The sequence below is a fragment of the Scardinius erythrophthalmus genome (genome assembly GCF_964197995.2).
Source record: "Scardinius erythrophthalmus genome assembly, chromosome: 20".
NCBI classification, from domain to species: domain Eukaryota; kingdom Metazoa; phylum Chordata; class Actinopteri; order Cypriniformes; family Leuciscidae; genus Scardinius; species Scardinius erythrophthalmus.
Genome location: NC_138240.1, coordinates 36,160,377 through 36,187,744, shown reverse-complemented (window position 1 = coordinate 36,187,744; position 27,368 = coordinate 36,160,377). Strand labels below are relative to the sequence as shown.

Below are 27,368 nucleotides of genomic sequence, written 5' to 3'. Positions count from 1 at the left end.
ATACAGCTGTTCAATGTGTGTTCATGTTAGTTCACATGCAGTGCATTAACTAATGCAACAACCTTTGATTTTAATAATGTATTAGTAGGCTAAATGTTGACATTAATATTAACTAAGATGTATAAATGCTGTAGAAGTATAGTTCATTCTTAGTTCATGTTAACTAAATGTAGTTAACTAATGTAAAGTTACCAATTAAATAGAACACTACTACAAACACAAATAAACTTTTCATTCATTCATTTTAGATTTAACATAGACTAATGTTACTACTTTTAATTTGATTTGAATCCACATGCGCATGCGTCGCGTCTGAACGCGTTGTTGTCTTTGGAGCTCTATCGATTTGATTTATAATTCTTGATTTTACTCTTTAAACTTACTTACAACAAACATTTTCTACTTTTCCTCACTGAGAAGCACTACTGCTCAAACCTCATAGTTACAACGCGGACTGTTGAGCAGACGTGTCTCAAGCCTGTTAGTGATTCTACGCTGGATACTCTTATAGGTTACTCCCGGGGATCACGGCTGAACGCGTCTTCTCAACACTCACTTACAAACATTTTTCACCTATCGTGCGTCTACTCTACACCCGTACCACTTAAAAGACGGATTATATCTAAGACGCTTGTCAGAAATTAGTATTAATTGATAGCATCACTGGTAGTGTCGCTGCTAACTTACTGTCCATCTGTTAAAATGGCGAATATATCAGATGCAAGTAGTCTACCTTTTGGTGCAGGTGAGGACACATTTGAGCTGCACGTGGTACAGTCTGAGCTGGAAGCTGTTGAGAAACAGATCCACGACCTTTTAGTGAGACAGGCCGAGCTGAGAGACCGGCGTTTGGCTCTTGAAACATCACGCGCTGATGCTCACAAATCAGAGATTAATGTTACTAACCGGCTGACTCCGACCTCGTCTACTCCGTGCGTTACTCGGCATCGGTCCCGAGCGCCAAGGTCGCGATCAGCCATGGTCTCGTTCACTCCGGCTCCAACACGCCACCACGAAGCCTGGATATTTCCGCAGCGGAAGACGCGAGTCAGGTCTAGACCAAGACCCTCTCCGACCCTCCCGGTTTTCGAGTTATCCACACAAAACCGCTTCTCCGCTCTTCGCGAAACAGAACGCGATGCTGTGATCATCGGTGATTCCATTGTTCGGCACGTCCATGCTACATCAGGTAAAAATAAGGTGCACAGTCACTGCTTTCCTGGTGCTCGTGTTTCTGAAATCGCTGCTCGCGTTCCCGAGATTCTGAACGATAACGAGCGCGTCGGAACTTTGGTATTGCACGCGGGAGTGAACGACATCAGGCTGCGCCAGACGGAAGTTCTGAAGAAAGACTTCAGGAATCTGATCGATACGGTACGCAGCACATCGCCTGATATAACGATCATTGTGTCAGGACCGCTTCCCACGTACCGTCTAGGACATGACAAGTTTAGTAGATTATTCGCGCTAAATGAATGGTTAACGTCATGGTGCAATGAGCAGAAACTGATCTTTGTAAATAATTGGAATCTGTTTTGGGAGCGTCCTAGGCTTTACCGTGCTGATGGCTTACACCCAAACAGATTCGGATCGGATCTTCTGTCAGATAACATCTCCAAAATGTTAAATACCTTTTGACTAGTAACCAAAAGTCCAAATCATAGTCTCTGCTGCACCAAATTAACTGATATAAATACTAGTGTAGAACATTGCATAGAAACTGTCTATTCCTCGTTTAGTGAGATCAAATAATAAATCTACTGCAGGATCTAGGAAAAATCTAATTGTTATTAAAACAGAAAATGTTGCTATTAGTAAACAAAAACAATTTCTAAAGCTAGGTCTTCTAATCATTAGATCACTCACACCTAAGGCAGTTATTGTAAATGAAATAGTCACAGATAATAGCATTGATGTACTTTGCCTTACTGAAACCTGGCTTAAACCAAATGATTATTTCGGTCTAAATGAGTCTACTCCATCAGGATACTCCTATAAGCACGAGCCCCGTCTGATTGGTCGTGGCGGCGGTATTGCAACTATCTATAGAGATATTCTCAATGTTACTCAGAAAACGGGTTATAAGTTTATTTCATTTGAAGTACTTGTACTAAATGTTAAGCTCTTAGATGATAGAAAAACATCCCTATTATCTCTAGCCTTGGCTACCGTATATAGACCACCAGGGCCTTACGCTGATTTCCTAAAAGAATTTGCAAATTTTCTCTCAGATCTATTGGTCAATGTCGATAAAATATTAATTGTTGGAGATTTTAACATACACGTAGATAATCAAAATGATACGTTAGGGGCTGCGTTTATAGACTTATTAAACTCCTTTGGGGTTAAGCAAAACGTTACCGGACCAACTCATCGTTTTAATCATACACTCGATTTAATTATATCACATGGAACCGATCCAACCGATATAGATATCATTCCGCAAAGTGATGATGTAACTGACCATTACATGGTAACTTGCATATTACGTACCCCGGTAATATATCATGCTGCGCCGCGTTATCGATTTGGCAGAACAATCCTTCCATCCACCATAGATAATTTTTCAAATTGCTTATCGGATCTGTCTCAGCTGCTGCCTGAACCTAAACAAACAGATGAACTAGACGAACTAACCAGCACTATGAGCACCGTTCTCTCTGGAAAATTGGATATTGTTGCACCTATGAGACTAAAAAAGGTCAGAGAGAAAATTAAAGCACCATGGTACAACAATACTACTCGTGTTCTAAAGAGAGAAACCCGTAATTTAGAGCGTAAATGGAAACAAACTAATTTAGAGGTTTTTAGAATCGCTTGGAAAGACAGTACGTCACGCTATAAAAAGGCCCTAAAAGCGGCCAGGGCTGAGCATCTCCGCAAACTAATAGAAAATAACCAAAACAATCCTAGGTTCTTATTTAACACCGTGGCTAGACTAACAAATAAACAAGCGTCACCTGAACAAAATATTCCGTTACAGTTTAGTAGTAATGATTTCATGAATTTTTTCACTGACAAAATAGAAAACATCAGATCCACAATTGTAAACGTTCAATCTTCAATCGCGCCTTATAATTCAGCCTCGATTATCACCCCGCAAGAACAATTACAGTGCTTTACAACTATAGAACAAAAAGAGTTAAATAAACTTATCATTTCCTCTCAGGGGCGGATCTAGAAAAATATTTATGGGGTGGCGAGAGGGGGGCAGGAATTTTTGAGGGGTGGCAACATATGGCAGAAGTATATACACTGAATTTAAATCACAGTTAAATTGGCCATAACTTTTAATTCGTTGCTGCCAATAGGGATGGGTATTGTTAAGGTTTTAACGGTATTACTACTACAATACTCCTTATCGATCCGGTACTTTAACGGTATTCGTATCGGTTCTTTTTGTTATATAAAAAAAAGGGGGAAAAAACTATTATGAACACATTTAATATTGCTTTATATTTTGAAATGAAAATAAATATCTATAGCAAAAGAAAAAGAAATGCTTTAACAAAACAAATAAAACATGCAAGTTATGCAGAAGGGTGCAGGCTTTTGTGTTTTATATTCAGAAGACATACACCAAAAACAAAGTACAAACACACGGTCAAACTAAAAAAGTATAGAATTAAACAAATATACAAATTATATACCTAGTGCTTTAATTTCAGTAATATCGGCATTACTGTTCAGGAGTAATATGGGCTAAAAAGACATCTAATAAAGTCAGATTTTAAATAACACTGCATAGTTTATCATAGATAGATTAAAGCTTATAAAAGCCAAAATTATTAATTCAAGAGCTGCGACTGATTTTCTCTTTTGTTGTTTGATTCACATTAATGGAGCAATCGTCAGCAGTTTTAAGACTGCTGCCCCTTTAAGACCAAATGCAGATCTAATCATTATTACGCATCATATTTTCTCAGCCATTTTGACATATTTGATCACAAATATGTGTGCACACAAAGCCCAAAATATATGTTGCTTGACTCGGTAGTTGAACTTTTCTATTGTAAAACAGTCAAACATAAAAATAAAAAAAATCTACTTACATTTTACCAGGCATTCGTTAACTTATTTAATCATTTTGACATTGATGAGCTAGACCGCTGAACTTTTAGTCTTCCTAACAACAAACAGAGCGTTGCGTAATGTAGTGCATCAGAGCAGCATCAATAATAATATCAAGTGAATCTCTTAGTTATTTGCATCTTAAGTTTATTGCCAATAATAATGACAGGTTTGCGAACGTGAACTCGGTGAGCTCGCGCAAAACACATCTTCAGCACAGCGACTCATTTAAACGCCTCTGATTGGCCGATCTGATCAACAGACATGTCTGTGATTGGCTACAATGCTCAACGCTGCAAAAGCACGTCAAAAGTACCTTCAATGCAAAGGGAAAAATATAAATAAAAATGTAGGCTAATGCACTGTTCATGATTAGGTAATCGCTGTAATCTTATTCACATTTGTTTTTTCTGATTAATTGCTTTGCTCAGTGAGAAAGACAATTGAACAAAATATCCGGGGCTTTACTAAAAACCAGCCCTAGCGCTGCCCCTCAATATATTTTTTATTAAGCTGTTCTTGTCTTTACTAAAATCAAAATTAGGCTAGGGAAGAGTGCTCTTACAAATCACAAGGGAGTGATTTGACCGCTGATTTTGGCTAACGTAATAGACTCGCTGTTTTTGCTGATGCTGAATCGTCTTTAGCATACAATACATTTATTACAAATGTAACTTTAAGTTAAACGTGTGTTTAAACTACACCTGGGGAAACTCACTTCACCTTCAGAGGCTCTGTCAGGGGCAGCTCAGTCTAGTCGGGTTGCAGGACCACCGCACCGCAGCAGACTTGCTGTCAATGCTGTGTGTGTGAGGCGAGCCAGACTGAGCGCGAACGCCGCTCTGCACGTTTGAATCAGGGACGTAACTAAGTATTTGAGGGGCAGGGGGGAGGGTCGAATAAGACATTTAAAATTTAAAATTAAATTGTTCACTTTTGGTAAATGTATTGGACATAGTGGTGGGTTGTTTTTGTAAGTACAGTTTTTGGATCATCAAAGTTAGGGGGGCAGCTGGGGGGGCAAGGCTCTAGAGTGGGGGGGCACCTGCCCCCCCTTGCCCCCTGTAGATCCGCCCATGTTTCCTCTAAAACAACAACATGTTTATTAGATCCCATACCAACTAAACTATCGAAAGAAGTGTAACCTATAGTGGAAGAGCCTCTCCTCAATATTATTAACTCGTCTTTATCTTTAGGTCATGTTCCAAGAACATTTAAATTGGCAGTTATAAAACCTCTCATTAAGAAACCACAATTAGACCCAAATAACCTAGCAAATTATAGACCCATTTCAAATCTTCCTTTTATGTCCAAAATATTAGAAAAAGTTGTGTCTGCCCAACTGGGCTCTTTCTTGCAAGAAAATGACACCTATGAAAAGTTTCAGTCTGGGTTCAGGCCGCATCATAGCACTGAAACTGCGCTCGTTAAAATCACAAATGATTTACTCTTAGCCTCTGACCAAGGCTGTATCTCAATACTAGTTTTACTTGATCTTAGTGCTGTGTTCGATACTATAGATCACACAATACTCTTAGATCGGCTACAAAACTATACCGGTGTTCAAGGACAAGCATTAAGCTGGTTCAGATCATACCTATCTGACCGCTACCATTTTGTCTATTTAAACGGAGAAAAATCTATCATAACTCCAGTAAACTATGGAGTGCCGCAGGGATCTGTGTTAGGCCCTCTATTATTCTCAATATATATGCTGCCACTTGGAAATATTATAAGGAAACATGGAATTAGTTTCCATTGTTATGCTGATGACACTCAACTATATATTTCATCACGGCCGGATGAAAACGCTAAATTATCCAAATTGACAGAGTGTGTTAAAGATATAAAAGATTGGATGTCGCACAATTTTCTTTTATTAAATCCAGATAAGACAGAGGTAATACTTATCGGTTCAAAAAAACGCCCACAAAACCTCTTACATGAAACTTTAACATAGTAGGGTGTCCTGTTACTTTATCCTCTACAGTAAAAGACCTGGGTGTTATATTAGATTGTAACTTGTCTTTTGAAAATCATATTTCATATGTTACAAAAACAGCCTTTTTTCACCTTAGAAATATTGCTAAATTACGTAACATGCTATCTGTTTCTGATGCAGAAAAGCTAGTTCATGCATTCATGACCTCGAGACTAGATTACTGTAATGCTTTATTAGCTGGTTGTCCTGCATCCTCAATAAACAAGCTACAGTTAGTCCAAAATGCCGCCGCTAGAGTTCTTACTAGATCAAGAAAGTTTGAACATATAACACCAATTTTATCATCACTACATTGGTTACCTATAAAGTTCCGTATTAATTACAAGGTATTGCTACTGACTTATAAAGCCCTAAACGGCTTAGCTCCAGTTTATTTAACGGATCTTCTATCGCCCTATAATCCATCGCGCTCTTTAAGATCACTAAATTCGAGGCTTCTGGTCATACCTAGGATATCCAGATCCACCAAAGGAGGGAGAGCATTTTCACATTTAGCCCCAAAACTCTGGAATAGCCTTCCGGATACTGTTCGTTGCTCAGATTCGCTCTCCCAGTTTAAAACTAGATTAAAGACGCATCTCTTCAGCCAGGCATTCATATAATATTTTAATCTTACAGTTAAATCCGGTCTCTACTTCATAAACGCCAGAGGAGAACTGGCCCCCGACTGAGCCTGGGTTCTCCCAAGGTTTTTTTTTCTCCATTAGGTCACCTGATGGAGTTTTTCGGTTCCTTGCCACTGTTGCCTTTGGCTTGCTCAGTTGGGGATACTTAAATTGATTAATCGATTCACCAGTGCTATTGATCTGCATTACCAAACGTGGATGTTTTACACCAGAAACAAACACTGATGTACTATTTTATTTAATACTGTGAAGCTGCTTTGATACAATCTGTATTGTGAAAAGCGCTATATAAATAAAGTTGACTTGACTTGACTTGACTTGATTTCATGATGATTTTATTGCGCGTTATTCAAGAGCACTTTTAAAGATATAAGATTATTCCCATTCAGGACACTCCATGGTGCAGAGTTAAAATATCCCATGGTTATTGTGTTTTACAGTGCGTCAGTGTTTTCAGGCTGTTGAAGGCAGTGTTCAGCGTTGTGACTGTGGTAAAGTCATCAGATAAACATGTAAATTAATGAATGTTAATTCATGCGGAAGTCTGTGACCTTTTGAACGAGGCGCCGGAATTCCGGAGATTTGCGTCACTAAAAACCTGTCCGCCCATCGCGATCTCTCTCTCTCACACACACACACACACACACACACACACACACTCAACTCTAATCTCACGTGCTTCGGCTTCTCCTGCGCCTGGACTCTCCTTATTCGACAATGTATTCCTAATACCCGGTTAATGTTTTGACCTGACAGCATGCTCGGACCGTCGTTGATAACTCGAGTAGTTCTGCTGCTCGTGTCGTTGAACTGCTCGATGTGTGTAAAGATCCTCCGACGAGATGTTCTCAGACTCAGAGAGGTGAGCTGATTACTTCTGACTCACAGGCAATATTTTACACTGATTTTACTCTGAAAGTGTTATTATAGTCACTCTCTCCCGTGTGTTTTAATGGGAATCCATGGAAATCAAACTGTTGTTTCCATATCAAACTGTTCATTTACTTAAACTTCATAACTTGTCATGAGAAAATATCAGAAGAACAACTAACGCCTATGTACCTACACAAACCTGTTTATATAGGCTAAGATGATTCTTATCTATCTATTTACACTTTCAGTCCAAATTTGACACTCCTCTTTGCAAATCTAAAAATGTAATTAGGCTACTTTTCTTAAATCACAGTGTTGGCAAATCAGCAAACATGGAAGCTACTTGAGAACAGGCTAATGATTAATTAAACATTTTTGGTCACCAAACATAATAAATCCCATGTTTGCATTATTTCGACAGCTGCGATTCCAAACTGTGAAAAATTTATTTTTTTACACATCGCTGACCCAAATATCCCATACTGGGCTTATAACTATACAAGGCACTCGAGTCAGTCCTGTTGAAGCTCTTGAATGTGTTTTCCACATATTAATGCATTTGACCAACGATATAATCTCATATTATCAGACATGTGTCTGTTTCCAGTCACTCAGAGGAAAATGAAGGGGAGGTTTTGGTTTTCTTCAAATTTCCCCTTTAATTATTGCTGAATTAGTAGAGGATAGAACTAAAAATACGTCCAAAGTGATTTAAAATATGAATGTTACATAAAACAAACACAAATTTCCATAGTTTGAAAGCGGAGAGATCATGTAAATCACTATATTATACATGGGGAAACGAAATCACATAGAGTACTCCATATTAACTTTGTACGAAGCGAAAGAAATGAACAGTCAGTCTGAAAGTATTAACGCATTTCTGTCATTTATGTTCACTGTAAATGTTTGAAACCTCTTGCATGCATTACGTGTTAAAAAGCTGTTACTGTTACTGTTCACATTTACATGAATTCAATGTAATAGGTCAAGATTAAAACATTGTTGGACATTTTCATGCGCTGCGTCTGCTTGTCTTTACAGTTTCAGAGCGACCCGCCTCATGCTGGATCAGCCTTTTTACTAAAGAACAACACCAACTTAAATTTACAACATTTAAAGATGATAATATTACCGTAAAAATAACTCTCAAGTGCATTAAACAACAGAAACATGGTGTACAAACCAGAATAAACCATAGTGAATTAATTATTGATTAGTTGTTTTTAGATTAGCCCAGTGTATTCTGTTCAATTTCACTGAATCTCTTCCAAAAACATCCCACAGCGTTTACTCTTACACACACACACACATCAAGTAATAAAACACAGTGCATAAACAGCACTTGATACAAAAACACCATATAAGTATGTAAATGCACAAGCAATGTCTCAGTGTTTTCATTATGTTTAATGGCTTTGGAGATTTAAATGCTCTTTTTTAAGGTTTCATTCATGTGTCTTGTAAGTCTGGAAGCTTACGCTGCTATTTACACCAATAATCAGAACAAAATGCAGTTGAAGGATGACGTGTGTAATTTAAATATTCATCTGACTCCAATATCATTAATCTGACTCCATTAAAGTTGTTGTTATTCTGTAACCTCTTATTCTTTAAAGTTAAAGGTCTTTCTTAGAACTGACAGGAAAATGTAGGATATAACCTGAACGTTTAGGTATCGAAAGTTATAATCACTTTAGCTTTAAACATCATCATTGATAAAAGGAAAGATTCTCAAAGCCTTTAAAGTAAGCAACGGTATTTATTAGGTTACATGTTTAATACAGACAGTGGAATGGGACAACAGACTGTACAGAAAACTTGTGCAGACGAGGCCGGAAAAGCCTTTCTCCTAGTTCGAGGTTACGCAACTGTGTGCAGGAGTGACGGGGTTAAAGCCTTTCTCCCAGATCTACAGTTACCTTTCCTCCTTATTCCCTGAGCAAAGCAGTGTTGAACATGAGTGGAATATCGACACCGAATGTGTGGAGATCCAGAGGGGGAGAAGAACATTAACATCTTCTCCTCAATGCTTGTTTAACCAATACTACCTAGATTGAACATTAGGATACTTTAATATCTCCATTAAAGGGTTAGTTCACCCAATGATGAAAACTCTGCCAGTAATCACTCTCCCTCATGTTGTTCATGTTCCAACCCGTAAGACTTTCGTTCATCTTCAGAACACAAATGAAGATATTTTTGATTAAATCTGAGAGCTGTCTCACTCCTCCTGTTATTGAAACTTGCCGGCCCAGAAAGTTAGTAAAGAGATCGTTAAAATAGTCCCAGTGACTACAGTGGCTCAACCTTAAGTTTATCAAGCGATGAGAATACTTTCTGTGCGCAAAACCCCCCAAAAATAATGACTTTATTCAACTCTTCATGTTCTTCTGTGTGTCTCTGAGTGAGTTCACGTAGTGTAACAGCGCAGCGCTTCTGGGTTGTACATCAGAACGGAGGCTCACTATTGGCCAGCATCACACGCACATGACCAGCGTCGGCCAATAGTAAGCCTCCGTTGTTAGTTTGCACTAAGCAAATCAAATTATGTTTACAACTTCAATTTCCTAAAGTATTGTCCGTCGATTTCTGTTACTGTCCTCGATATAACTTCTTGTTTAGCGATTGGCTGTATAAAAGCGATGACACTCATTTCCAGTTCTTTAAAGCAACAGCACACAATCGAGAGTATGTTATGGCTGTATATCATCAGCACATTTGTGATATTGATTTATTGCTTTACCAAAGCAAGCGAGTGGGCTATTGGCTGCTCAAACACACAGCAAGTGTTATAGAGTACATGTTTCGCTAAATCACAGATTATTTTTCTTGAAGCCAATAGTGAGCCTCTGTTCTGTTGACAACCCAGAAGCGTTGCGCTGTTACACTACGTGAACTCACTCAGAGACACACTTCTGCCCATATTCGCTCAGCCCTACAGTGCAGGGGTTTTCAAACTGTAGGTCGCGACCCATTTGTGGGTCGCAGATTGGGAAGAGGTGGGTCGCGCAGTCACTATTAGCTGCAGCTAAATTTACGTTTCATGAATGACACACACACAAACATTTTGCACGATGTACCAACGTTAAATAGAAATCGCTATGAGATCGCATTACACAGGAGAATTCAAATGTCACGAAAGGCGCTGAGTTTCCCCAAGGCATCGTATGCCTAAGTAGATCGTAAAACCGTTGCTACTTTATGGTCTCTACGATCAGCTTAGCTCCCGATGCTTTTGGGAAACGCAGCGGAGACCTGAATCAGACTTTCGTGACATTTGAATTATCCGGTGTAATGCGATCTCATGCAGGATGCAGAGCATTGATTGGAGTTAACGAGTTTCTTCTTGTTAATAATGCGCACAGAACCGCTTAATGAACCGCGCTACTCTGAGACGCTGAAATTGTTAACACAACATGTCGCAAGCGTGTGCTTCATGAAACAAATCGCACTGATTTCTCTGTCGTCTGTTCAACACAGCACTGTTGTCTTTCAGAGATATGGTCGTCTTAAAGGAACACTCCACTGTTTTCTGAAATAGGGCTTATTCACCTTCTTTCCTACATTTAGATAGGTGGGCAAATGCATTTTTGTCTCAGTGCATGCATTGTTGTAGTTTGACAGGGTCGGCGCTAGCTTAGCTTAGCATAATGAATGGAATCCTTTGTTGCCAGCTAGCATGTCCTGAGTAAAAGTGATAAAAAAAAAAAAACCCACCTAATTACTTCTTGTGGCCTGCGTATTCACAACAAGTATAAATAGCGATGCAGATTAACACTAGGTGATTTCCTAGGCAGATATTGACTTATATATTAAGGACTATATTAGGGGGAAGCACAGGCGAATCACTGCTACTTGGGCGTGATATCTCTGCGCCCAAGTAGCAGTGCTTCGCCTGTGCTTCCCCCTAATATAGTCCCAAGTCAATATCTGCATAGGAAATCACCTAGTGTTAATCTGCATTGCTATTTGTACCTGTTGTGAATACGCAGGCCACAAGAAGTAATTAGGTGGGGTTTTTTTGTATCACTTTTACTCAGGACATGCTAGCTGGCAACAAAGGATTCCATTCATTATGCTAAGCTAAGCTAGCGCTGACCCTGTCAAACTAAAACAATGCATGCACTGAGACAAAAATGCATTTGCCCACCTATCTAAATGTAGGAAAGAAGGTGAATAAGCCCTATTTCAAAAAACGGTGGAGTGTTCCTTTAAGAGTGCATTGTTTGCGTTCCCTTGCATGCATTTTGCTACAACGCAAAAAATATAGCCTATATATAAAAAGTATTTCACACACACAAGCACGAAAGCGTTTTCTGCGCTGAACAACGCAATGAGTTTAACAACACTCGCAGCATAAATATTAGTATTGAAATTCTAGGTTCTGGGCCTACTGTCAAATAAAATTATTAGTCTATTATATTTTTTTATATTCTGATTGTATCAAACCTTTGGTTATGATTAAGCTTACTTAATCTTTTTTCATTTCTTTAAATTTGTTCTGCCATGTCTGGTAAATCAGTTGAGGCAGCAGACAAAAACTACTCAGTATTCTTCACATTATTTCAACAGCCATTACATTAGCTGTTAGGCTCTCAATTTTTGAAAATGTGCCCAAAGTTTGTATTGCAATTAAACTTGTCATTAATACTATAACAAGGAAAAAAAAACTGCTCCAAAGAGAACTAATGCCTCCCACCCCACATTCATGCTTTAATATTATTTTATATTTTGGTGGGTCTTGAGATAGATTATTCTTGTCTAGGTGGGTCCTGGAATGGAAAAGTTTGGGAGCCCCTGGTCTAGAGTGTTGCTCACAGTGTTGGAGTGCATGTTTCTAACACGAGTTCAGTTCTCAGAAACATTCAGTTCTCAGAAACATTTATTTCTTAGTATGAACAATAATCTACAGAAGCTTTTGTGCGATGGAAAGATCCATGGATGTTAAAGGTTCTTCGACGCCTGTAAGGAACCTTTATCTTTAAGAGTGTGTGAGTTCGGTTTTTACTGATCTCGTTGCTTTCTGATGATGAAAAGATTAGGTGTACTGTAAATTATGCATTCGATACCGATAGCAGTCCATCTCCAACACTGCCATATTGGCAATATCATAGAATTAATCTCCACTGAATTTGCATACGGCGTAGAAATATGAGATCAGATTTATATCAGTTTTGTGGAGATATGTTTATTTGTCCTGGTGTAAATGTGTCACGTGACGTATCACTGTCCAACGGTCGTCAGATATCGCCAACTTTTACTGGAAATGTGTGTGTGTGTGAAAATCCTTTTGTTCAGACGATGGAGAGATGGCTTGCTCTTGATAAAATCCTGGGTTTGTACCATAAACTCAATCATGACATTTCTTTATTGTGCTCATGTGAAACAATTCAGCCATTATAAGAGGTTTTAAACAGTGCACTGTCAGAATACATGATGTATAATATCCAGAACATCTAAGATTAGGCTAGACTATTATACACTACCGTTCAAAAGTTTGGGTTAACAATAAATGAACATATTCACATAGAAAACAGCTATTTTAAATTGCAATATTTCTCGGTATTTACTGAATTTACTGTATCAATTAAATGCAGCCTTGCTGAGCAGAAGAGGCTGAAGATTACAATACTCTTACCGCCCCCAGTGTGTGTGTGCGTGCGTGTGTGTGTGTGTGCAGTTTTGGGGATTTGAATGGCTTAGCATGATTTAAAAGTAGCATTCATTTGATTTACAATCAGCACATTTGAGATTTTATGGCAAATTTATTGTCTCGTCTTATGTACTGTGTCGTGACTTTAGGGCGATTATTGGCGATTTATCTGAATCTTTTGCCAGTGTTAGGAAGAAAACTGGCAAATGGCAATCATAAAGCTGAAATCGTTCTGTACAAAAGTAGTCAAAGTGAAACCAGAGCAACGGGCAACATTCAAGATTCATTTTCACAATGTATATTGTTTCAGTGCAGCTTTATATCGTTCACATGTCAGTCTTCTTAATGAATAATAATGTGTGTTTTATTATATTTTAGTATGGATTAGGCTGTTTAATGTTGAGCTGTGTTGTGAATATAAAACTGCAGAATGTGCCTGAAAGCGATTGACTCTGGTGTAGAAATGCTGTTCGATCTCTCTCATCAGAAGATCAGTTTTATCTGCTGTGCCAAAACCTGTCAATGCAAAATAATAAGAAATAACAATAAGAAACAATGCAGATGAATGTTTGATCTCTTGACATCACACACAGGCTGCTCACATGGCAACACTCATGTTTAGCTGACAATGATGTTTCATCTGAAAGATGTGCGTCTTTCTGAGACTTACTGAACACAAGCTAAAACTTGCCTCTCTCTCTCTCTCTCTCTCTCTCTCTCTCTCTCTCTCTCTCTCTCTCTCTCTCTCTCTCTCTCTCTCTCTCTCTCTCTCTCTCTCTCTCTCTCTCTCTCTCTCTCTCTCTCTCTCTCTCTCTCTCTCTCTCTCTCTCTAAAGGAATGGAGTGGTTCTGGTGAGTAATTACACAATACTCCACTACTTCACAGTATCTACATTGTTTATTCGTTTATTTAGTAGTATGATTTAGGCTTTGTAAAACATTCAGAGAAGTGTTTTGTGTTGCAAAATCTCAAAACATTTACTTTTAACCTGTTTACTGTCACTCCCTTTTTGAGCGTAGATCTGAACTTAAATGCTTGTAACTCATGATTTTATACAAAATATATATTTAACAAAATAATTTGGCCTCCAAAAGACCTATAAAATCAAAGCCACGTGTCTAACCAACTTGTGTTCAAATTTGACGTTGATGTCACAAAAAATGAGCCGCTAAAGTATTTACTCCATTGCCCACTTCACAAAGATACATATATTTAGTCACATTAAAAGTGAACAGTATAATTCTGATCACTAGAGATTAGGCGTGTGACGATACACTGTTCACGAGAGCTAGACGCTATTTTAACACTATTTTAAAAAAATTAACGAAATGTATGACTGGAAAAATATTTTATTCATCTGAAAGTCACTAAATGCAAAACATTCTTTTAACAACGTTTCAACTAATCTAGAGCTGTAACGATTTTTTTTGTAATCGAGTAATTGCTTGATTATTTTGATGATTAATCGGATAATAATTGTTTGTGCTAATAAAAATAGACCTAAGTGAACAATAGCCTTTAAAACAAATTTAAATACATATATAATAACAATGAGGCAATACAAATTGGTTCAAATAAAGTATCAAAAGCAAGTAATCATATGGTTTTATTGAACAACACTGAAGTATTATAACTAATGCCTGCGGAGGCTCCAGCGGCCTGTGATTGTTGTTGTGACGCATTACATCAGATCAAATCCTTGTTTAATATCGGCCAGACGATATTTAATACAAATGTCCAATTAATCTTTAATATTTGGCCACTTCTTTACGATAGATTTACTGTAATGTCTTGAACAAGAACACGTGGACATCAGAACATGCAAACTCAGAGCCAGGGTTTAAACTTCTACTTTGAAATAACAATTTGCATATTTAGAAACATACTGATGTATTCTCGTGTGTTGGCGTGGGTTTATACATGATTTATGTAATAAATCTGGTGAAATGGCGCATGTTTTGTTCCCAGATGAACGTTATAAGCAACACAAACTCAAGCATATGCAGAGATGGAGTTTGAGGCGCTCCACGTGTGTAAATGATAACAGTGCTACACTTCCCTGTGAAACACCAAGCGCATCAGACTTCATGCGCACGCTATTGAATCCCAAACTAACAGTTTTAGCATTTACTGTGAACGGAGCCGCTCTGAGACGCTGGAAGAAACGCATAACCTGCATGTAAATAAGCGCATATATTTATTTCATTATCATATGCAGTAAAATACAGAACATATAATGCAAGCATTTTAAAAGGTTTTACCACTAACTCAGATATCGCAAGGCCGCTTTACACCTTAATGAGAAATGTCACTCTTTCATATCGTGGCTCGAGATCTCGTCTCACCCCTGCTAGAGATCCTTGTCTGTCATCTGAACTCTCTGTTTCTCGTGTGTGTGTGACTGAAGATCGGCTCCTGCCTCGGCTCAGACTCCACAGTGTTCAACATCAGCAGGACGTGTGTGTGCGCGTGAGGTTGTGTGTTCATCCTCTGCGTACGTACAAGACCATCTTATCAGTGATTACCACCGCCTGTTTATAACTTACTGACTTCATCTTTTCTGTCTTTTGTTTGTAGTGGAAAATGAAACGCTGAAGATTGACTTCAGTGACTCTGAAACTGGTGACTCCTACACGCTGCTCGTGTGGAAACAGAACAGTGTTCTCTGGGTAAGTCTCAGGCTCAACTTGATTAGGTTTAGTTTGGGTCGAACCACTGCAAGACTAGACCAGAGGCAAATCTTGGTTTGATTCAGGGCCTTTATTGTGAACATCAAGTCTCAACTCAACAAGTCTAGGCACTGGTCCTCCATCTGATCTGGATCCGGCTCGGATCCGGCTGACTACATCATGTGTTGTGGTCGTGTCTAGGCACTGGTCCTCCATCTGATCTGGATCTGGCCCGGATCCGGCTGACTACATCATGTGTTGTGGTCGTGTCTAGACCCAGGTCCTCCATCTGATCTGGACCCGGCCCGGATCCGGCTGACTACATCATGCGTTGTGGTCGTGTCTAGGCACTGGTCCTCCATCTGATCTGGATCCGGCCCGGATCCGGCTGACTACATCATGTGTTGTGGTCGTGTCTAGACCCAGGTCCTCCATCTGATCTGGATCCGGCCCGGATCCGGCTGACTACATCATGTGTTGTGGTCGTGTCTAGACCCAGGTCCTCCATCTGATCTGGATCCGGCCCGGATCCGGCTGACTACATCATGTGTTGTGGTCGTGTCTAGGCACTGGTCCACCATCTGATCTGGATACGGCTCGGATCCGGCTGACTACATCATGCGTTGTGGTCGTGTCTAGGCACTGGTCCTCCATCTGATCTGGATCTGGCCCGGATCCGGCTGACTACATCATGTGTTGTGGTCGTGTCTAGACCCAGGTCCTCCATCTGATCTGGACCCGGCCCGGATCCGGCTGACTACATCATGCGTTGTGGTCGTGTCTAGGCACTGGTCCTCCATCTGATCTGGATCCGGCCCGGATCCGGCTGACTACATCATGTGTTGTGGTCGTGTCTAGACCCAGGTCCTCCATCTGATCTGGATCCGGCCCGGATCCGGCTGACTACATCATGTGTTGTGGTCGTGTCTAGACCCAGGTCCTCCATCTGATCTGGATCCGGCCCGGATCCGGCTGACTACATCATGTGTTGTGGTCGTGTCTAGACCCAGGTCCTCCATCTGATCTGGACCCGGCTCGGATCCGGCTGACTACATCATGCGTTGTGGTCGTGTCTAGGCGCAGGTCCTCCATCTGATCTGGATCCGGCCCGGATCCGGCTGACTACATCATGCGTTGTGGTCGTGTCTAGGCACTGGTCCACCATCTGATCTGGATACGGCCTGGATCCGGCTGACTACATCATGCGTTGTGGTCGTGTCTAGGCACTGGTCCTCCATCTGATCTGGATCCGGCCCGGATCCGGCTGACTACATCATGTGTTGTGGTCGTGTCTAGACCCAGGTCCTCCATCTGATCTGGATACGGCCCGGATCCGGCTGACTACATCATGCGTTGTGGTCGTGTCTAGGCACTGGTCCTCCATCTGATCTGGATCCGGCTCGGATCCGGCTGACTACATCATGCGTTGTGGTCGTGTCTAGGCACTGGTCCTCCATCTGATCTGGATCTGGCCCGGATCCGGCTGACTACATCATGTGTTGTGGTCGTGTCTAGACCCAGGTCCTCCATCTGATCTGGACCCGGCCCGGATCCGGCTGACCACATCATGCGTTGTGGTCGTGTCTAGGCACTGGTCCTCCATCTGATCTGGATCCGGCTCGGATCCGGCTGACTACATCATGCGTTGTGGTCGTGTCTAGGCACTGGTCCTCCATCTGATCTGGATCCGGCCCGGATCCGGCTGACTACATCATGTGTTGTGGTCGTGTCTAGACCCAGGTCCTCCATCTGATCTGGACCCGGCCCGGATCCGGCTGACTACATCATGCGTTGTGGTCGTGTCTAGGCACTGGTCCTCCATCTGATCTGGATCCGGCTCGGATCCGGCTGACTACATCATGCGTTGTGGTCGTGTCTAGGCACTGGTCCTCCATCTGATCTGGACCCGGCCCGGATCCGGCTGACTACATCATGTGTTGTGGTTGTGTCTAGACCCAGGTCCTCCATCTGATCTGGACCCGGCTCAGATCCGGCTGACTACATCATGTGTTGTGGTCGTGTCTAGGCACTGGTCCTCCATCTGATCTGGATCCGGCCTGGATCCGGCTGGCTACATCATGCGTTGTGGTCGTGTCTAGGCACTGGTCCTCCATCTGATCTGGATCCGGCCTGGATCCGGCTGACTACATCATGCGTTGTGGTCGTGTCTAGGCACTGGTCCTCCATCTGATCTGGATCCGGCCTGGATCCGGCTGGCTACATCATGCGTTGTGGTCGTGTCTAGGCACTGGTCCTCCATCTGATCTGGATCCGGCCTGGATCCGGCTGACTACATCATGCGTTGTGGTCGTGTCTAGGCACTGGTCCTCCATCTGATCTGGATCCGGCACGGATCTGTTCCAGAGTTTAGTTGCGGTTCCAACATTTGGTTGTAAATTTGTTTGCAAGTGATTTGCTTCACAGAACACACTAACCACATGTATTGTTTTTGAAAGTGGAGCGGGACTTTATATAGTCTGACTCGCGCTTTCTTTTACTTTGTGTAGTTTTGTTTACGAGTTTCAAGGCTGAATGAACGTCACACTCCACAAAGCGCAATTTTGCATCCAATACGGTTGAGACTGATGATTAACGTTCTGCAGAAAACACAAGGAGTGTTATGCTGTTGCTTTGTTGATAAACCTATTTATTTTGCTTTAAAGGAAAATGGTCAGTTGCATTCTGTTATTTGTGTTTTTTTGCGCTGCTGTCTAAGATTAGACTTATTTGTGAATCACAACCCTGCGGTTGAGAGACACTGGTCGAGTAAACGCAACAGATCATTTTAAATTAATGCTGTTAGTTGGTTTATAGCAGGGCTTTTCAAACTGGGGTCCAGGGAACGTATGAGTCCAGAGTCAGAGTATGTTTCATCATTCATGTGCACTTTCACGGGTTACAATGTATAGATGTACACATACACACTAGTGTTCATGTAATGAAAACATTGCCACATAGATGTTAATTTTTTAACTGAACTTGGTCACTTTTCCTGCTACTCTCGGCCCGATCTCACACACAATGCAGCGCCCGTGTTTTCTGCTGGTTTCAGCCCGACTCGGTTTTCATTTTCACGTCCTGCACCACACTGTTTAACTAGCAAATGCATTTACGCTCATTTGTGCGCCCATGGGCTGCTGGTCTGAGAACGAGGTGTGTGTTCAGGGGCATTGTTGGTGAGTTGCTATTTTGAGGAACTGAAGTAGACTGAGCCGTTGCCCAACTGAACCTGCTCTAAAGTCTGTCAGTGGCGCAATATTTGTTTTTGTTATTTAAAGAGCGTTAGTAATGTGAGCCTTTAGGCGGGTCCACACGCGCTTACACACACACACACACACACACACGCACACACACACACACACACGCACACTCTGCTTATTACACACACACACACACACACACACACACACACACACACACACACTGCTTATTACACACGCATACACACTCTGCTTATCACACACACATACACACTCTGCTTATTACACACACATACACACTCTGCTTATTGCACACACACACACACACACACTCTGTTTATTGCACACACACACACACACACACACACACACACACACACACACACACACACACACACACTCTGCTTATTGCACCAAATATTAAAAATAAAAGGATTACAATGTAAAAGATTATTATTGTGTACATAAAGGTATGATAGAATCCGGCTTGTCCCGTAGATGGTCTCGCTTTAACCTCACACACATACACACACACACACACAGCTTTAACCTCGAGCACGAGCAGATCCGTTTGCGCTCTGGAGAGGCGTTCAGTTTTTCCGCTTGTAAATTCCTCCGTGTAAACAGTGAATCCGCCACGGCTCGAGCGCAACTGTGTTTTAAAGCGAATGGGAGACTCTGATTGGTTTATTTCACGTAAAGCCCAAAACACACCCATTACTCATTAAGAGAATAGAGACGACCCTTTTAGACGATGCGCCGGGAGCACCGGCCATTTTTCCCGTCGTTAAACTAACAAAAGTGGATTCGGGCACGCCGTGAGTGCACTCGCTCCCTGCGCTTTAGATCCTTAAAATAGGACCAGTGTGTCAGTCAGTGTGAGACCCTTTAAGCTAAATTGATTTCATGGCATCATAACAGTTGTGTTTTCTTCTTCACCAGTGGATAACCGGTGATGATCTGCACTTTCAGCCTCTCAAAGCCAGAATTCTGACACATGAAATGAACAGGACGTCCCATCAGACCTTTGTGAGTGAATTCATGCGTTCCTTTATCTCTGTTTAATGACATTTATCCTTGTAATGAGTTTTCTTAGTCTTGGCGATTGCAACTTCAGTGAAGCGGATATAAAGTCATTTGAGTATTTATTTTATTCATGCAGATTTCCTAAAAAATAAGTGAAATATGTAGTATGTAGTAAAGTTGATCTTTTCCTTCTGATAATTATTATAATTTTTTTGTGATTTCCCACTTTAACAGTTAAAACCCTTATGTGTAATGCATTATAAAATCATTTTTAATGCAGTCATTATGTCTTGTAATGCACCTTATGATGCATTCTATAATTGTAACTACAGTTATAATACATTATAATACTTATTTAGTCATTGAGCACACCTTTAATTCATTAAAACACACGGCAAACAACCGTATTATAATGTGCGTTCTAAATACTTTCATAATGCATCATAACATAAGGGCTCATTCAGGAGTTATTTGTGCTCTGTTGGTTATTTGTTAATGCTTTACGCTTTTAAATGTCCTTTTCATGTTGGATGGTTGAAGGGTGAGTAGAATAATGTCATCTCAGTGAACCCAGTTTTTGAAAATGCATTTATTACACAAATGCAGATTTACACAAAAACACACACACACACACACACACACACACACACACACACACACACACACACACACACACAGAGAGAGAGTATGGTTCACTCTCTTTGTGGGGACTCTCCATACACGTAATGGTTTTTATACTGACACACAGAGACACACACACACACACACACACACACACACGCACACACACACACACATTAACCCGACCCCTAAACCTGCCCATCACACACACACACACACACACACACACACACACACACACACACACACACACACACACTCTAACCTGATCCCTAAACCTGATCATCACACAGACACACACACACACACACACACACACACACACACACACACACACACACATTAACCCGACCCCTAAACCTGCCCATCACACACACACACACACACACACACACACTCTAACCTGATCCTTAAACCTGTCCATCACACAAAACTTTCTGCATTTTTATATTTTCCAATAAAACTAATTTTGAATGATTTATAAGCTTGTTTCCTCAATTTAGACCACAGAGTCCCCATGAGTGTGTGTGCATTCAGGTTTAAGTCCCCACTGGGATAGAAAAACATGTACACACACACTCTCACTCTCACACGCAACACACATACACGCAACACACACACACGCAACACACACATAAAATCCTCCTACTTTTCTAAAAGGAACTGATGTTGTTCTCCAGATTTAAGAACAAAGATTCCACTGAAGCTGTTTGCAGTGTTAGTAATTGTGTGTGTGTGTGTGTGTGTGTGTGTGTGTGTGTGTGTGTGTGTGTGTGTGTCTCCCTCCAGTGGATCCTGAAGTACGGCTGTTTCCCGGTGCGGTTCGGCTCCACGGTCACAGTGTCCGTTTACAACGACAGAGAGCTTCTGCTGATCCGTCAATCTCTCACCGTCAGACACACAGGTCTCTCTCTCTCTCTCTCTCTCTCTCTCTCTCTCTCTCTCTCTCTCTCTCTCTAAAAATGTCCAAAATCTGCACCACACCAAAGTTCAGCATTTCTCTCTGCTATTTTTAACCAGATTATGAAGCCAGTGTCTCTGTGGACGACCATGATGACAAGCTCACAGGTTTCTCTCTCTCTCTCTCTCTCAATATATATATATATATATATATATTATAAATGTCCAAAGTTTCTTGAGGTTTATGTCGAACTGACTGCATTGACTTGTGTTTCCCCAGATGATGAGGATCCAGTGCCTAAAGCCCGTGTCACTGCGGACGAACATCATAAACGCTTCACTGTACGACTGGACACAGATCGAATGGTGAAGATCAGCCTGTGCTACAAACATTCGTACCGGGAGTGTGAGGTGTTTCATTTTCAGAAGGTGAGTGAAATATTATGAAGAAATGAACCACACCATGAAGTAATTGCAACATGTGAAGGATCTGAATCCCTGTTTCGGAGCGAACGGTCTCTGCCTCCTCCTTCCATCATGGAGTCGTCGTGTTTGTGTTGCAGATCGATCCGGCTGTCAATCAAACTGTCAATCTGAGCTTCCCGTACCTGGTCCCGTGTGTGTGTGTGCAGGTGTGCTGCTCTTACACACTCTTCAAACGTCATTACACTTTTTTTTTTCTTTTTTTTGACATTAGTAATGTGTATCATCTGCATTATACTGTATTCACAGCTGTGGTTTACAAGCCTTGATGCCAGAAGAGTCACACACTGTCCTTTAAAAGAGAGAATACTGCCACGTGAGTCCTTTAGTGTGTGTGTGTGTGTGTGTGTGTGTGTGTGTGTGTGTGTGTGTGTGTGTGTGTGTACTTGTACAACTATCTTTGTGAGGACCAGATGAGTGTTAGACCATTGGAGTGAGGACAGAGAGAGTAAAGTGAGGACATGTTGGCCGGTCCTCACTCTCTGAGAGCCTTTAAAGTGTTTGAGGGTCAAGACTTGGTTTTAGGGATCAGGTTATAATGAGGTTAAGGGTCGGTTTAGGGTCAGGGGTCGGGTTAGGCACTTAGTTATGATGGGTAAGGTAAGGGTAAGCGGCTAGAGATTGCATTGTGTCAATGGATGTCCTCATAAAGATAGATGTACAAGAATGTGTGTGTGTATATAGAGTAAAGGTCTCTAACAGTATACAGGCATTAGCAGTGTTTACATGCAGAGAAATAATCAGACTGATAACTCAGCCAGAATGTGTTCTCCATAGGAGAGATTCGTCTGATACGGTTCAGATCTCAAAGATGAACATGTTCAGATTTTAAAGAATAAATGCCATGGAATCACTTTCTGTTATGGGCATGTGACTCTCCCAGCAGTCACAAGTTTTTAATTTTATATTTTCCTTTTAATGTTTTTTTTTTTTTTTTTTAGTTAAAATGTTGTTATTTGCCTTTGTATGTTTTTGATATTTTTATTAGTTTTGTTTTTGCATTTTAAAAATGTCTATCCATCCATCTTCTTCCGCTTATCCGGGGCCGGGTCGCGGGGGCAGCAGTCTAAGCAGGGATGCCCAGACCTCCCTCTCCCTAGACACTTCCTCCAGCTCTCCCAGGGGGACACCGAGGCGTTCCCAGGCCAGCCGGGAGACATAGTCCCTCCAGCGTGTCCTAGGTCTTCCCCGGGGCCTCCTCCCGGTGGGACATGCCCGGAACACCTTCCCGGGAAGGCCACCTCAGCCGGCTCCCCATACTCCCAGAGCACCCTCCACAGGATGCCGCGAGGGACACAGTCAAATGCCTTCTCCAAGTCCACAAAGCACATGTGGATTGGTTGGGCAAACTCCCATGAACCCTCCAGCACCCTGGAGAGGGTATAGAGCTGGTCCAGTGTTCCACGACCGGGACGAAAACCGCACTGTTCCTCCTGAATCTGAGGTTCTACTATCGGCCGTGTTCTCCTCTCCAGTATCCTGGCATAGACTTTCCCGGGGAGGCTGAGAAGTGTGACCCCCTATAGTTGGAGCACACCCTCCGGTCCCCCTTCTTAAAAAGAGGGACCACCACCCCGGTCTGCCAGTCCAAAGGCACTGTCCCTGACCGCCACGTGATGTTGCAGAGGCGTGTCAACCAAGACAGCCCCACAACATCCAGACACTTGAGGTACTCAGGGCGGATCTCATCCACCCCCGGTGCCTTGCCACCGAGGAGTTTCTTGACTACCTCAGTGACTTCAGCTTGAGTGATGGACGAGTCCACCTCTGAGCCCTCAGCCTCTGCTTCCTCAATGGAAGACGTGTCGGTGGGATTGAGGAGATCCTCGAAGTATTCCTTCCACCGTCCGAAGACATCCCCAGTCGAGGTCAACAGCCGCTCACCACGCCCAATGAAAACAGCATTGGTGGGGCACTGCTTCCCCCTCCTGAGGCTCCGGACGGTTGCCAGAATCTCTTCGAGGCCAACCAGTAGTCCTTCTCCATGGCCTCACCGAACTCCTCCCAGGCCTGATTTTTTTGCCTCCACAACCACCCGGGCTGCAGTTCGCTTGGCCTGCCGGTACCCGTCAGCTGCCTCAGGAGTCCCACAAGCCAGCCAGGCCCGATAGGACTCCTTCTTCAGCTTGACGGCATCCCTTACTTCTGTTGTCCACCACCGGGTTCGGGGATTGCCGCCTCGACAGGCACCGGAGACCTTATGGCCACAGCTCCGAGTGGCCGCGTCGACAATGGAAGTGTAGAACTTGGTCCACTCGGACTCAATATCTTCAGACTGGAAGATCCGGTCGAAGCTCTGCTGGAGGTGGGAGTTGAAGATCTCTCTGACAGGGGATTCGGCCTCACAGTACGTTTGGGTCTGCCGAGTCTGTCCAGCTTCCTCGCCATCGGATCCAACTCACCACCAGGTGGTGATCAGTTGACAGCTCCGCCCCTCTCTTCACCCGAGTGTCCAAGACATACGGCCGGAGGTCAGATGAAACGACCACAAAGTCGATCATCGACTTCCGGCCTAGGGTGTCCTGGTGCCATGTGCACTGATGGACACCCTTATGCTTGAACATGGTGTTCGTTATGGACAAGCTGTAACTAGCACAGAAGTCCAATAACAGAACACCACTCGGTTTCAGATCAGGGGGGCCGTTCCTCCCAATCACGCCCCTCCAGGCGTTACTGTCGCTGCCCACGTGGGCGTTGAAGTCCCCCAGTAGAACGACGGAGTCCCCAGTCGGAGCACTTTCCAGCACCCCTCCCAGAGTCTCCAAGAAGGCCGGGTACTCTACACTGCCGTTTGGCCCATAGGCGCACACGACAGTGAGAGACCTATCCCCGACCCGAAGGCGCAGGGAAGCGACCCTCTCGTTCACCGGGGTGAACTCCAACACATGGCGGCTGAGCTGGGGGGCTATAAGCAAACCCACACCAGCCCGCCGCCTCTCACCATGGGCAACTCCAGAGTGGTGAAGAGTCCATCCTCTCTCAAGGAGTGTGGTTCCAGAGCCCAAGCCGTGCGTAGAGGTGATCCCGACTATCTCTAGTCGGTACCTCTCAACCTCACACACAATCTCAGGCTCCTTCCCCGCCAGAGAGGTGACGTTCCACGTCCCTAGAGCTAGTTTCCGTGTCCAGAATCGGGTTGTCGAGGCCCCCGCCTTCGACTACCGCCCGATCCACTACGCACCGGCCCCTTGCGGTCCCTTCTGCAGGTGGTGAGCCCGCGGGAAGGACCCCACGTCGCTCCTTCGGGCTGAGCCCGGCCGGACCCCATGGGGGGAGGCCTGCCACCAGGCGCTCGCATACGAGCCCCAACCCCGGGCTTGGCTCCAGGGTGGGGCCCCAGCTGCGCCATGCCGGGCAACGTCACGGTCCACGATTTTAAGTCCATCATAAGAGGCTTTTGAACCACTCTTAGTCTGACCCGTCACCTAGGACCTGTTTGCCTTGGGAGACCCTACCAGGGGCATATAGCCCCGGACAACATAGCTCCTAGGGTCATTCGGGTACTCAAACCCCTCCACCACTGTAAGGTGGCAGTTCAAGGAGGAAAAAAAATGTCTATAGTCTTTTAATTTTTTTATTTAATTTTTAATAATGAAAATATGTTTGAAATATTTTGAATTGAAATATTCACAGCTTAAATATACAACCATGTTGAATTTCAGCACATTAAAAGGCAAGAAGGGTTAATGCAATGCATTTTTTTTTTATTAGTGCAATTCAATAAGCTTTTTTGTTTCAGAAACATTTGTCATTATTTTACTTCCATAACTATAATAACCCAGCAACAAGCTCAGTGAAACATTTTCAAGATGACAGATGAAGTGACCATTATGAAATATTATAAGAGAACTACTATATATTTATTTTTGTGTGCATGAGAAGCTCTATTTGCTGCATTGTGGAGTTTGGAATCAGTCACTTTTAAGGATAGGGATCACGATAGGGAGTAAAAGACTAGCGCTTCATGCCGACTGTGATGTTGTGTTTCTGACAGTCTGATCTCAGTGTGTGTAGGTCATGTTTGCGTGTGTTTGACGGCATGAACTCCTCCTCCAGATGCCGGGGAGATCTTGTCCTCCAGCTCAGCAAGAGTCCTTGGCTCTGTTCTGCATTGGGATCCTCTCTGTCCTGACGACCAATCAGATGTCTCGGTCTCTCTGTGCTGGCGAATCGGCATGCAGAACTCTGACTGTGTCCCCGCCCCCAACGCCACGCTCTATGGGACTAAACTGGTACGTGACGAAACCATGAATATCTCGAGCAGGACCGGAGCTAGTGTGAACACAGATCACATTTACTTACTTTCAGAATGGTATATGAAAAAATAGTTCATATGCAACAATCAGTGTTTAAACAGTAGTGTGGTATATTGTTGTCACATGACCTCATCATATTACATACTTTGTGTAAAAATGACTTTTGACAGTTCAGTCAAAGAGTCAGTAAAGAGATGCAATTAATTCCTCACACTTAAAATTCAATGTCAACTTGTGTGCACTGCATTTACTGTAGGTTTCGTCAAAATAAGTATTTCATGTCCAGTATAATAATAATAATAATACTTGAAAATATTTTTAGAGCTGTGCAATGATGAATCTCGATTAATCGCATCCAAAAAAAAAGTTTGTTTCCGTAATATATGTGTGTGTACTGTCTGTGTACAATTATTTTGTATATATACACACAAATGCATGTACTGTATATATTTAAGAAAAAAATATTTATATATAAAATATTTCTATTTATATATAATATAAATTATATATAAATATATATGCAGTATATGCATGCAAATATTTCTCAAATATACACATGCGTGTGTGTGTATTTATATATACAAATTAATTATACGCAGACAGTACACACACATATATTATGTAAACACAAACTTTTATTTTGGATGCGATTAATCGAGATTAATCGTTTCACAGCTCTAGTATTTTTATATAATGCCTTTCATGACCTCAAGGTCGCTTAACAAAGACATAATTCATAATCCAAGCGGAACAAACAATACCTACATAAACAAATGAAATGCCAAACCTGACATAATAATAAACAAATACGTAAAGAAATAAATATATGAAGAAATGTAAAAAAAATAATAAAAAAAAATACATAAATATACGAAGAAATGGTGCTATGTCTGAGGTGAAACACGCCCCCCTCATTAGCATACAGAGGAAGAAATGTAGACATAAATACATATATACATAAATAAATATGAAAATAAATAAGTGG

General features: G+C 42.1%; 1 protein-coding gene across 1 annotated transcript in view; it reads left to right on the top strand.

Moving 5' to 3' along the window:
• Positions 1-7,363: 7,363 nt before the first annotated feature.
• LOC308680161 (uncharacterized protein) overlaps positions 7,364-27,368 on the top strand; it is a 29,521-nt gene continuing 9,516 nt past the window's right edge. Inside the window, exons 1-11 of the mRNA XM_081348119.1 lie at positions 7,364-7,561; positions 14,064-14,079; positions 15,636-15,722; positions 15,806-15,897; positions 20,040-20,126; positions 21,534-21,648; positions 21,765-21,812; positions 21,925-22,073; positions 22,208-22,276; positions 22,377-22,443; positions 26,184-26,359. Of these exons, the coding sequence (XP_081204245.1) occupies positions 7,457-7,561; positions 14,064-14,079; positions 15,636-15,722; positions 15,806-15,897; positions 20,040-20,126; positions 21,534-21,648; positions 21,765-21,812; positions 21,925-22,073; positions 22,208-22,276; positions 22,377-22,443; positions 26,184-26,359 (1,011 nt within the window). The 5' untranslated portion in view covers positions 7,364-7,456. The remainder of the gene's footprint in view (positions 7,562-14,063; positions 14,080-15,635; positions 15,723-15,805; positions 15,898-20,039; positions 20,127-21,533; positions 21,649-21,764; positions 21,813-21,924; positions 22,074-22,207; positions 22,277-22,376; positions 22,444-26,183; positions 26,360-27,368) is intronic.